General features: G+C 31.1%; 2 protein-coding genes and 1 long non-coding RNA gene across 3 annotated transcripts in view; 2 read left to right on the top strand and 1 right to left on the bottom strand.

The window, feature by feature from the left end:
- The first annotated feature begins 7,551 nt into the window (after positions 1 to 7,551).
- On the top strand, positions 7,552 to 9,163 carry LOC148936953 (uncharacterized). The gene is made up of 2 exons (XR_016138898.1): positions 7,552 to 7,736; positions 8,495 to 9,163. It is a non-coding gene; the product is annotated as an uncharacterized LOC148936953 (long non-coding RNA).
- Positions 9,164 to 9,746: 583 nt separating this feature from the next.
- On the bottom strand, positions 9,747 to 10,479 carry LOC148936952 (uncharacterized; the record flags this gene model as incomplete). Its single annotated transcript, XM_089075445.1, has 2 exons — positions 9,747 to 10,086; positions 10,296 to 10,479. Coding segments are annotated over 2 exons (384 nt in total), but the record flags the coding sequence as incomplete, so codon positions are not given.
- Positions 10,480 to 12,917: 2,438 nt separating this feature from the next.
- Positions 12,918 to 13,761, top strand: part of MED26 (mediator complex subunit 26) — a 5,346-nt gene continuing 4,502 nt past the window's right edge. Inside the window, exon 1 of the mRNA XM_011647597.3 lies at positions 12,918 to 13,403. Coding sequence (XP_011645899.2) covers positions 13,326 to 13,403 — 78 coding nt within the window. The 5' untranslated portion in view covers positions 12,918 to 13,325. The remainder of the gene's footprint in view (positions 13,404 to 13,761) is intronic.

The following is a 13,761-nucleotide window of genomic DNA, read 5'->3' as shown; positions in this document are numbered from 1 at the left end:
TTTTCATATATCGGCTGTAATTATCATTATTGTTATTCTTCACGCGACACTTAAGCGTTCTTTCAAAATTATTTATCCGATTATTGCAATAAATATTACCTCAGTGATTGAATGGATAAGACACTCGCACGTTAAGCGAGCGATCCAGGTTCGATTCCTGACTGGGGTAATATTTTTCGCAATAAAAATAATTTTCAATAATCGGGGATTAATCGATTTCAAATTTGATTATCAATTTAATAGGGAAGGGGTAAAATTTAGCTTTGAGTAGATTACGTTGCAAGATCGTTAAAAATTAACGACACGTAGCGATAAGCATTGTCTTGAAATTTAGAAAAGTAAAAAATTATTCGACACGAAGATCCAGTCTGCCGATGGAAGTCTCTATTGTCTATTTGTTAAAAACAATATTATTTTGTGCTTTTAATATTCAAAATAAGCAATTTCTAGTATTATATTGGCCAATAATTACATTTTTTGTTAGTAAGAGTCTGGCCATCACATATCTTTTCAATATCTCGATTTTGAAACATTTTGATTGGTCCGCCATTTTTTCTCTAATGACGTATTAATGTCACGTAACATTGATCGTAACATCTAGCGATCGTTAAGTTTATTTTCGGCGTTTTTTTCTTTTATTTTTATTATAAAAAGAAAAAGGAAAGAAGAAATTATATATTCTACAAGGTTTTTTGGATGTAATTGCCGAATATAAACATAACAGTGACGTAACATGTAACCAATGATAAGTGCAAAATGATATTTTCACTATTGGATGAACAAAAAGGAAATTAAATAAATAAAGTTTAATAAAGTTTATTTTAATTTATTTTATTGCATTATGCATTGTCATTGACTTATTATCATAATATTTAATATTGTCATAATGTTTAATAATTTTTTTTTTATTAAATATCCTTAATTTATAAACTGCAAATATGTTTGCTATTTTTATATTTAAATTATGACATTGCAAGATGTGACTATTAGTTAAAATATTAAGAAACTTATTAACTAAAAACTTCTAAAACAACAATTGAATTTATAAAGGATATATCGAAACTAACATCCGCAATGAAGATCTAGGCAACTACATTAGAAATAATTCTATTTCCATCTTAAAGAATCTACACAAAGATAATGACCGTTTCAATCCTAAAAATTTTTCACTCAAAGGTTGGGTGCAAGCCATTGAGTTATTCATGAAACATCATCCTAACGCCTTCTTCACCATAGCAGATAAAGGGAATATTACTGTCCTTATGGACAGATTAGATTATACCAATAAATTTGAAACAGTGTTTTCGAATAATGACACTTATATAAAAATCTTATCTGATCCAATAAAAAAATTGACGATTGGAACTTGTTCCCTCTTACAAAGATGAAGGAAAAATGATTACGTAGATCCGACTCTTTATAAAAAACTGTTGGGATTATTCCTAGAACATACGGACTGCCAAAGAACCATAAACCAGGATTTCCGCTGCAAGTAATTGTTTCATCGATTAACAGCCCATTATATCCTTTAGCCTCCTTTTTACACTCCCATTATTTCCCTAAACCGCTCGGTTATATCAGCAACAGTTTCTATTTGGTTAAGAAGCTAAATGGTTTACACTTATGTTCTGATCATAAGCTGATATTATTGGATGTGGTCTTTCTCTTTTCATGAATGTTCCGTCAGATCTAGCACTGAAAAATATTGAGAAAAGATGGGATTTCCAATCACACTAACATTTCTTTACACGAATTTCTTAATGCAGTATCTTGGATTTTGGATTCGATTTATTTTAAATTTAACAACTTATTCTACAAACAGATTTTTGGCAGTCCTATGGGCTCTCCCCTTTCACCAGTCATAACCGACATCGTTATGCAAGACTTAAAGGAGGATGCTATTGCCAGGATTCCAATAGATCTTTCATTTTATGTCAGATACGTCGATGACATTTTGCTAGCTTCACCCCCAGAATTTTTTGACAATATCTTAAAGAATTTTAATGCGTACTATAAAAGATTGCAATTTACAAATCGGGAATAATGACGGTATCAGCTTTCTTGATACTCGTGTGATTGCGAGTGACAAGGGACTAATTTTTTATCTTTAAGAAGTCCACGAATTCGGGTAGATATTTAAATTTCCATTCCCATCACCCTATAGCCCACAAAAGAGGTGTGATTTTCGGAATGATCGACAGAACTCTTTTATTTTCCTACCCTCAGTTTCAGAAAAATCTTAATGAATTGATCACCACTCTGCTCAACATTTGCACACATGCTCCTATTTATTGGATTTTATTTTTATCACTATTAATAACAGAATCAAATATTTCACAAAATTGAATTCTGGAGTTGCATATGATGGGGTTGCTGACGCGGTTGATTCTACGGTGTCCCGCATGCCATTCTTTCTATACGTTAGGGGCATATCTGAAAATTTTGCAACAATTACCAAAAAATACAACCTGAAATTAGGTTATTGGTTAATCCTCTGAATAGATTCATTAAAACGAGCAAAAATTTATTAAATCCGATGATACATCCGGAAGTCATTACAAAATCAATTGCAAGGATTGCGAAGCTATCTATGTCGGACAAACCAAACGACAACTTAAAACTAGAATAAACAAACATATTCGTGACATTAAAAAAGTTACCGGCTCCCCATCTGTGCTTTCGATTCATAGAATGAATTTTAAACATGAATTTGATTGGGATAATATCAGGATTCTAGACAAAGAACCGTCATGTAACAAAAGGATTGTTTCCGAAATAATCCACATTAAAAAAACAATCTCAGGGAATTAATAAACAAAGTGACACGGAATTGTTACCCGAGAGCTATTTTCCCATCCTCAACCTATCCCCGGCTTCCTAAGCATACTTCCTCCTTTTCACAAAATTCCTTCTCCTTAACGGAACATCTCTTTCTCAGCGATGATAATTGTGTTTGACACATTCGTGGGTTTCTTTCTGAGATTAACTATCCATGGCTCCGATCTGTCTTTACAATTTGACCGTATGGACTGTCTCCAAGGTATCCGCATTGTTTTATCTAATCCAAAATGTCGAGACTCTTTTAAGATCAATTCTACCTTCTATATTTTATCTTTCAAATACGTTAGGTGACAATACAATTTAGTCAATACATTGTCGTCAAAATTGGGTGAAGAACGATTACAATATTGATATATGATTACAATATTGTAATCATTCTCAGGATGGAATTGTAAATTATTCTCGGAATTTTTTACTTTGCATGTGCATTGATTTAAGTGTATTGTACATGTGTATTAAATACGTGGAAAGCGTGATAATATATTATTAAATAATAGAGATACTAAAATTGCAAAATCATTGAAAATGATCATAAATTAATTAATTGTGATAAACCAATAAAATGGGTGAAAAATGGGTGAATGTTTAGTATTATTTTGTAACAATTCTTCGAAGAAAGGTCATGTCATGAAAGTTTTCTCGAGAGATCCGAAACGTTGAGCTTTATGGTCGCAAAATATTGGTCATAAAAATTGGGTACTAACAAATTCCTTTCTTTGTGAGGTTTGTGAAATTTATTGTTGACGCTTTTACGCAATGGCCCAAGTAAAACAAGAAATCATATAAAAATCAAAATGACGTCAAAATGACGACTAAAACTCATTTTTTTATGAAGAATTTTCATTTTTCATGATACAATCATAATTTCATCAATTCTTCATCATGATTGAAAAATAAGTTTTTGTCATCATTTTGACATCATCTTGACTTTTATATGATTTCTTGTTCTACTTGAAGAGTTCACTCACTGCGCTAACTTTTGAACAGTTGTCATTGTATTGATTTCACAGAAGATCCTTTTGACAATTGTGTATTAAAAAGTTAAGAATATTATGTGTAACAGTATTAAGTGTAACAGTAGTATAACAGTATTATATTAATTTTTGCTCTTGTGTTAAAAAAGATAAATAGCGAAAAAAAAAATAAATAAAAAAGATAAATAAATAAATAATAATAAATTTAAAGTCATTAAAATTAAAGAAAATATATTAATTAAAGGAAATATATTAATAACTTTGTGAATAGTTGTCAATATATTGATTTCACAGAGAATCGTCTTGACTAGAGACACTACAATAAGAAACTGGTCACAAAAAAGCCACTTTTGATTGATCCGCCATCTTTTGGCTATTCCCACTTATTTTCAAATACATTAACTACATTAATCTTAAACTGTAATATTATAATTTAAAAAAATAAGCGTTTTAAAGGTAATAAAATATATATAGTATATTTATAAAATTTTATTTTACGTAATTATATTACCAATTTATTAATATATTTTTTTAATTTTAACAATTTTAAATTTATTACAATTTATTTATTGTTCATTTTTAATTTTATAATTATGATATATTTATTTATAATTAAATAAAATAGTACAAATAAAGTAAAATAATGAAATATAACATAAAAGAAAAATAATTCTCTTTGTTAAAATAATAGTTAATACGATCTTATATTTTCACAGTAATTAAAATATTATATTAACATTACTTATTTACATTTATTATTTACATACTTATTATTATTATAAACAAACTTTTTATTGCAATTTTAAATAAAATTTAAATATGAAAATAAACAGAAATATAACAATTAATATAAAATAATGAAACTCTCAAAAATTAAAAATTAATGAAAGAAAAAAGAATAAAAAAATTTCTAATAGACATTCTTAAGGTTTGTTCTTTCAAAAATCTAGATTTTATTACAAAAAATATTATTTAAATGCAAAATGCATCGCTATAGATTTTATATATCATATAAATTATATATTTTATATCGTCATATATTTTATGTGTACTGATATTAGTGTTTTTATCTTTTTTATAAAAAATCCTTGATCTAAAAACGATGTACAATTTTTTACAATTTTAAAAAAACAAATCGTTACGTTAATATATGATTCGTAATTATTTCTTTACATTTTGCAACCATAAAATTCGATATTTAAGATCTCTTGGAAAAACTTTGTGTGTGTGTGTGTGTGTGTGTGTGTGTGTGTGTGTGTGTGTGTGTGTGTGTGTGTGTGTGTTGGGGGGGAGGGTGTCTTTGCTAATCTTTCTAGAACCTGTCATATTAATATATGATAGCCTCATCAATTTAGTAAGGCAAAAGATTACGTCTTCACTCCCAAACCTTGTGTAGAGGTCTTTGCCAATCTTTCTAGGATCTATCATTTTAATATATGATAGATTCATCAATTTAGTAAGGCGAAAGATTGCATCTTGCACTTCAACTATAATAATACTTTAGTGATTATTTTCAAATTAACTAAACAAAATTATTTTTTATATATAAGTATATAAGTTTAAATATAAGTTTATATATAAGTTTATATACAAGTATAGATTTTATATTACGTATAAAATATATTTTATAAAAGGCGCACGGCGCATGTAACTAAAATATACATAGCGCTGTAGAGACATTACAATCAGAGACTGACCATTCCGATTCGCCAATCAGAGACTCTGATCCGCCATGTTTTAGCTAGATCTTACGAGAAAGAAAAAATATACACCATCTCACTTTAACCAATAACGCGTTTTGGTAGAGTAAAAGAAATATACACCATCTTACTTTAATTAATAGCGATATTTTTTACTTTGTATGTGCATTGATTTAAGTGTATTGTGCACATGTATTAAATACGTGAAAAAACGTGACAATATATTATTAAATAATAGAGATACTAAAATTGTAAAATATAGTCATAAATTAATTAATTGTGATAAATCAATATAAAAAATGGGTGGATGTTCATTGTTTTACTTAAATTTTATTTTATATTGTAATAAAGTTTGTTTATAATAATAATAAATATGTTTAATAATCTTTTCTAAAAAAAAAGGCATGACATCGATACTTGCATCTCTCGAAATTTCCTCGAAATTTATTGTTGACGCTTTTCCACGATAGATTCTCTCGCTGCGCTAACTTTGTGAATAGCTATCATTGTATTAATTTCACAGAGGATCGTTTTGACAATTGTGTATCAAAAAGTTAAAAATATTATAATGTAACAGTAGTATAATAGTATTATATTAATTTTTGCTCTTGTGTTGAAAAAAATAAATAGTAAAAAAATAAATAAATAAATTTAAAATCGTTAAAATTAAAGGATATATATTAATAAATTGGTAATATAATTATGTAAAATAAAGTTTTATAAATATACACATTTTATTACCTTTAAAACACTTTTGTTTTTAAATTATAATATTTACAATTTAAGATTAATGTAGTTATGTATTTGAAAATAAGTGGGAATAGCCAAAAGATGGCGGACTAATTAAAAGTTGCTTTTTCGTGGTCAGTCTCTGATTATAGTGTCTCTAATAGTGCTGTATCGAGTCGCTATGACAGATTTCCTAACCAAAAAAGTAGTCAACTTTAATGCTTAATATCTTGATTTGTAAGGCAGATCGCCACGTTTTTCTGCCAGATTCTTTTATTTTGAGCGAAACCGTCGATTGAGCCTCCAAATTTATCAAAATTGGAAGTGATGGGAGTATTCTAAATAATTATCCAAATCCGTAACATTTCCTTACTGCTTAAGTTTTACTACTTAAAATTTTTTTGCGTGCCCCATTTTTAATCTTTTTGAAACATGATTTCATGAATGATAGAAGTTGCGAACAGCGACTTATAAGTTAAGACATTAGAAATGAAACACGCGTGGTACATTATATTATGATACATTATATTAAGCATGGAATGCATAGAAGATAGCAGCGTATTAAACCGCCGGTACACGGTGCTTTTTTTGAACATATTTATAGCGTTTTCAATTTGCTGACTCGACTCGACATTAAGTCAAGTCGGATTAGATCACAAGTTCGATATCTGCAATGAGACTCGATATTTGCAAACATGGCGGAAGATTTTGTATCTTTATATCTTCTAACATTTATCAAAAATTAATTTCTACAGACTTTCAGGTCCTATTAAATAATATTACAATATTAAGTAGTACTATAGTATATACTATAATACTATAGTAATTTCTTATCTAATCTATTCATTGTTATAGATCCCATGTCTATACTAAAACCTAGTCTGACATAATATAAGGCTATAAGGCTGTAAGGCGTGATTGTAAGAACCTATTTAAATGAATTATTTTCATATTTCTTAAGCCTAGTTTACAATGACATAACATAAGGCTATCATATCAGATTAGCGGTTGCTCAGCTACGGTTGCCGGTGACGATTCTATTATTACCAATTACATTGACTATAACCAGGATCTGCTACATTGTGATTGGCTGAAATACAATCATCAACCGATAATCGTAACCGCGCAACCGTTAATCTGATATGGCCTTAAGGCTGTAAGGCATAATTGAAGAACTTACTTAAATGAATTATTTTCATTTCTTATGTTTAACAATCTTACGTCACAGTATAATTATGCTGTATACTTATGTTATGTCATTGTAAACTAGGCTTAAACTAGATTACTAACTAGGGCTTTGGACTTGCGTCACATGCGTTTTCCGGTTGTATGCGAGAAAATGGCAGTAGTCCTGTGTATGTGACGTGATACTTGTTTAAATCTTACAGCATCACTGTATGTATGACTATTAAATTTCTATAAAAATGCCAACATCTTGTTGCAAAAAGTGTCAAAAAATGTCTTAATAAAAAAAAGATATTAGTCTATTTAAGTAAGTTTTACATTTATATATATAATAAATATATAAATGTTCTGAAAGATATCTATTAGATTCGGAAAAAATTAACGGAGACCGACTGGATTTGAACTCGGGATCCCTCGTCTACCAATCCGACACTTAGTCTGCACGACCACGACGGCTCCTCTCTGTTAGTGTTTATATTCCGAATCTCTTTCATGACCGCTTACGGTCGTCTAATTCTTACAGTTCGGCCATTCTGGTATTACATTCGTCCCGAATGTACCGAGTCTTCCTCTATCGGATTTTTATCCGAAACTTGGAGCTTCTGCTCCCGACTTTCGATCACTTTCTTGAACGACCGACACGACTCCTTTGGAGTACTACTCCACGACTTTTTTCCCGTTCATTTCTCTTGAACGACCGACAACGACTTTGGAGTACTACCCCCGACTTTTTCCGTTCACTCCTGAACGATCGACTTGTCAGGTAACATAGGCTGAATCTTCTCTGAGGTAACATAGGCTGAATCCCACTTCTGAGATTGAAAGATATCTATTAGATTCGGAAAAAATTAACGGAGACCGACTGGATTTGAACTCAGGATCCCTCGTCTACCAATCCGACACTTAGTCTGCACGACCACGACGGCTCCTCTCTGTTAGTGTTTATATTCCGAATCTCTTTTATGACCGCTTACGGTCGTCTAATTCTTACAGTTCCATGAAACGTAAATAGTGATTAATGCAATTTTACAGATTATGATGAAAACGAAATTTTTAATATTTTAGATTTTTATTTAAAAGAGAAGACTATTTGAAAAAATATGATTTCAAAATATTGGAATTTTTCTTTTTAACAAAAGATAGCCGAAGATTCTAAAAAGCGATATATAGAATAAAATTGTTACTAGAGTAATAAGAAAATTTGTATTAAATACAAATGTATTTCTATTAGATACTAGATATTTCGATGAATTAGAAATTGGAATAGATACTCCAGACCGTGTTCAACTAATAACTGCAATATGTAGGCAATATTTAACAATAAGAATGTTTTCATATTCGAATAAATTAAATAAGAAAATTATTCTAATTAGTCAACGTCATCAATTGACCAAACTCATTTTATTTTATAATTAACTTTTTAAATTTTTGTAATTTTTATTTTTTTTTTTTATATTTTGCTTCTTTTTATTTTCCTTTTTATTATGTTGAATTACATTTTTTTATGTTCTGCAAACTCTTTTATGTTCTGTACTCTTCATGACAACAATTATTCATAGCTTTATGTTTTTTTATATTATAAATAAATAAATAAATATATATATATAATGTTGATATATATATAGCGTTGATATATAATTTTATTATATGTTAAGTTCAATATGTTTTTTAAATATTATTTATCACAGTTAAATGGGCCTTTTGATTATTCAACAATTAAAATAAATATTATTTTTAATTTACACAGTTTGAGTGAAACAATAATTATTACAAAACTTTGTTGAATATCACACGCAATAACTATTTTAAATGTGATGGCAGCGGTCATTTTCTCGCATACCGGAAATCCTATCGGATGCAAACCACGCATCTCGATAATGACATGTTAGCAATCTAGTTTAGTATAAACATCTTTATCATTTTTCGATTCAATTACTCTGAATTGTACTCTTTTTATTTCTATTTCCAAAACTTGCATCTCTTTCAAGTGTTGCATTTCTAAATTGTTAATTTCTTTTAAATGAATTTCCTTTATATTGCTCATATTCTTTTTATGTTTTTGTTTAATATGTGCTAGTTATTGTTCTTGATCTATTACTCGTCTTATACGTTCCGCATGTAACGTATCTTCCAACAATTGATCTTCATCTAGTACATTTCTTTTTCGTTTCAAAGAATGCATCTTTTTAGGTCTTTTTTATCATTCATTTTATCGTTCAATGATTGTTCTTTTTGTACATCAATTTGTTGTTCCTCTCCACTAGATAAAATGGTTAGTGTCATCCTTTTCTGTTTCCTTTTTCGAATATTTCTGTAAAGCAAATACATTTATTATGTGTGTGTACATTTATTTTGTGTGTGTATGGTGTGTGTGTGTGTGTGTGTGTGTGTGTGTGTGTGTGTGTGTGTGTGTGTACATATATTATTCATATGTATAGTATTTATATTTTTATTTTATTATATTTTTGTAATACAAAATATTATGTCGGCATACAACACAAATATATAAACAATAACCTTGCAAATACCTTGCAAAGTTTCTGTATTGCTGAATGTAATACAATCTTTATTGTTCGATTCTAATGACTTTACATTTTGATTATTGCCGGTAGATATCATTTCAAACACAAAATCTCGTTTAACGGAAATATATTTATTATATAAAAAGAAAGCATATTAATTTATTATTAAATTAAATATTAATATTTAAAAAATTTTATTAATTTTTAAATATTAAAAATAAAAATAATAAAAATAATTAAAAAAATATTACAAAAATTTAATAAATAGAATTATTCTTATAGAATACATTAATACATACCATTAATTTCTGCATTAGATATAATAGCATTATATAATAATTATTCAGACATATTAGATGTAAATGAAACAGATGCAGTCTTTATAAGATGTAATGCTATATTAGCAATATCAGGATCAATATCCACTTTTACTTGTGATAGTTCTTCGCCAGTTGCCAAACATGATTGCTTTTCCTTCATCAGTGCTTCTCTCTGAGACTGTTTTAGATTAATCCACAATTTTTTTAATTAAATTGTAGTCCTCTGTTATAACAAAATTTTATATATAATTTATTATATATAATATATAATTTATGTATTTGTAATGTTATATGTATATATATATATATAATATAATACTTAACGATTATAAATATAATAATAATAAATAAAATATTATTTAATATTATTTAATAAATATTATAATTTTAATTGAAATTAAAAAAAAGCGACTTAAAAGAATTCATAATATTCTCATCGGAAAATACATCGGAAATATTACAGAAACTATCGAATCGAGAATAAGTATAATTTTAAGTACACCTTCGTTAAGTCGATCTTAAATTAAATAAGATTTATTTGAGCAAAATCTTCTTCACGAAGATTATCTTATTTTATAACTATGAAATCTAACTATGAAATCTGAATTGAAATCCAAATTGAATAAAGCGATCAAAATTGCGTTATGTATTAATTTGAAACTCAACTATGAATACAATCCTATGATTGGTAAATTTCTTATGGTTTAAGGCTTAAATTATCTATTGTAGACCGGGACTTATTAATAAATAAAAAGCAAATAAATAGCAATAGATAAAATAAAGCAATAAATAAAAAACCGAGACACACAAAAAAACTTAAGCAGTAAGGAAATCAACGTTACGGATTTGCTTGCTCATACTGTCTTACGTTCTCGACTGTAATTGACTAATTTGCTTACCGCTTTATTGCTTAAATTTTCTCGTGTGCCATGGCCCTAACTTGTCTGTGTATTGAGTATGTACGTTCTTGTTGTATTTAATTTCATTGAAGATTGCTAATAACATAACTTGCGCATATCTATCCATTCTCCATCATTCGATTATATTATGGACAAGCTTTTATTTAAACAACTCGAATCATGGCCACAAGATTACACTAGTCTTTGTTTGATGCGTTTTGGAAAACAGATTCAATGAAAGATGAAAGCATTTCTGCAAAATGCGTGCTTCCCGTAAACTGTAAGATGTAAAAAATTTAGGAGTTGCAATTTGAAAATTTTATAAAAGAGTACAGATCTGTTAAATCACACTGGCTTATCGACTATTAAAGTAGACTGTTTACGCGAATATTTCGATTCTCGCTCTTGCAACCTTTTCCTACTATGCCACAATGCACATATAACTCTTTTCGCCCCTCTCTCCCTATTCTGACGCACACTTAGTATTTAACTTTTACATTTCATTTTTCTCTTGTTACTTGGAGATTTCCGTTCTCTGGAAGATATGACTTATTTATTTAATCTTCTATATAGTACTTTGTTGATTCTTGTTTTGTAGATAATAGAGACAACTAGATTTCTGTTAAGATGATAGGGACGACGAGAGCGGAAACTAAACTTGCAAGTTTCTCGCTTGATCGGTTTTATCTATTAGCTATTTATCACTCGACATCTCTACGTCTATGTATGACCCCGATGTATTAGTTTCGTTGTAATAGATAATTACAAAGGGGAAGAGAAAGAATCACGGATGTAGAGTGTGATACTTGAAACATTTTGATTGCATTAATATTAGTGCGTTATGAAGAAAAATGAAGCATTTAAGACAAATTTCGAGCGGACGCATTACAATTAACATAAATTTTTGTATAAAGCTATTCTGGTAATACCAAAAGTACGGAAGTATCGCGATGATTATCAAATATGAAATATTTTTGAGAATAAAATATAAGGTATTTTATCAAATATTTAATTTCTGTTGGCCTTATTTGAGATATTTACATGTGCAAAATATCTAGAAAGATTGATTAGACAAAGAAAATTTACTCGAAAACTTTACTTGAAAAATTCTATCCAGAACAAAACCTACTACGTTGACTATAAAATATCGAAAGCGTGCAATTTTTATACGTTCGGCCCATTTCTCTCTGCAGATAACAGGATATCGATGTGAAACAGTCTGATAATTTCGAGCGTCTTACCCTACATTCATTGGTCCACTCCATCGGCGTGAACACCAGTGGACCATAATTCCAAAGAAGCATACATTTCTCATCGACGTTGGATATGATGAGTCATCAATACCCTCGGTGTTAAAAATATATAAAATAGAGATATGTCGATGTTTGAATCAAATGCGTTATATCTCCGGTATTATCGAGTTCAACACTCGTATCATACGATCCTCTATATTTGACACAATAGTATATATCTAGTTTTAGCGATGGTCACATATGGGGCTAAATCGCGTGTGAGGCGATGCGTAACAAACTCGAAATTCTTGGTGCAATTTATTCGAAACCGTTGCTACTCTGTGATACGCTACACAACCAACGCTTCATCCGTCGTGCGCCGTTGAATCGAGCAGCGCCAAACGCACCGAGTGGCACCGAGTGCGAACTGACGCGAACACGACCGAAAATGTCAACGGGAGTGAGACGCGGAGGGGACGGGACGGGACGGGACGGGACGGGACAGGACGGGACGGGATAGGTTGAGGGGAAGGAGGAAACATATCTCGAGGATGGCACCGCGAACCGTGCGGGCAAAGAGAGAGGAAGAAAGGTTGCGAGGCGAAGAGAGAGAGAAGAGAGAGAGAGAGAGAGAGAGAGAGCGTTCGGCCAAATTCGACGATCTTCGGTCGGCCACGAGCGTCGCTAGTGGCGCCTCGTTCCGACGACGGTGGGGGTAGGAACGATGCATGGGCAGCGACTAGGAGGCACTCGGGAGGCAGGGAGGGCATGCGAACGACGGTGGAGCGCACAGTTCGGCAGTCGCCATTGCGAGTCTCCCTCGTGTCTCGCGCATCGCGACCAAGTCTGTAATATCCGCGTGGAGCCTGGACTCTATTTTTTCGTTTAACCTAATAGAATACATCCCCCCGTCGTGGGCCCTCATGCGCGATACCCCGATGCAGAGATATTGCAGCGAGCTCACCGAAAAATTGTTGAAATCCCTTGACAAGGAATACAATGTAAGTAAAGGCGGAGTGTGGTGTATCACGGCAAGATACACCGCGCCGTCTCCGTGTCCGCACGCGCAAACGGCTATCGGGCCACTCTCGATCCCCCGTGCGCCGTGTTGCTGCCTGTACCAGTGACGTGCGCGAGAGTGCCCGCTAGAGTGACAGCGGGTGCGTGTGTGTGTGTGTGTGTGTGTGTGTGTGTGTGTGTGTGTGTGTGTGTGTGTGTGTGTGTGTGTGTGTGTGTGTGTGTGTGTGTGTGTGTGTGTGTGTGTGTGTGTGTGCGCGCGCCTCTCTATGTGTATACGTGGTAGCGTGGCGCGGTCGCGGTCGCGGTCGCGGCTGCGGCGCGCGATTGCTGTGAATTACG

The sequence above is a fragment of the Pogonomyrmex barbatus genome, unplaced genomic scaffold (assembly GCF_055798465.1).
Source record: "Pogonomyrmex barbatus isolate J1 unplaced genomic scaffold, ASM5579846v1 scaffold19, whole genome shotgun sequence".
In the NCBI taxonomy this organism is placed as follows: Eukaryota; Metazoa; Arthropoda; class Insecta; order Hymenoptera; family Formicidae; genus Pogonomyrmex; species Pogonomyrmex barbatus.
This window is presented reverse-complemented; position numbering and strand designations above follow the sequence as displayed.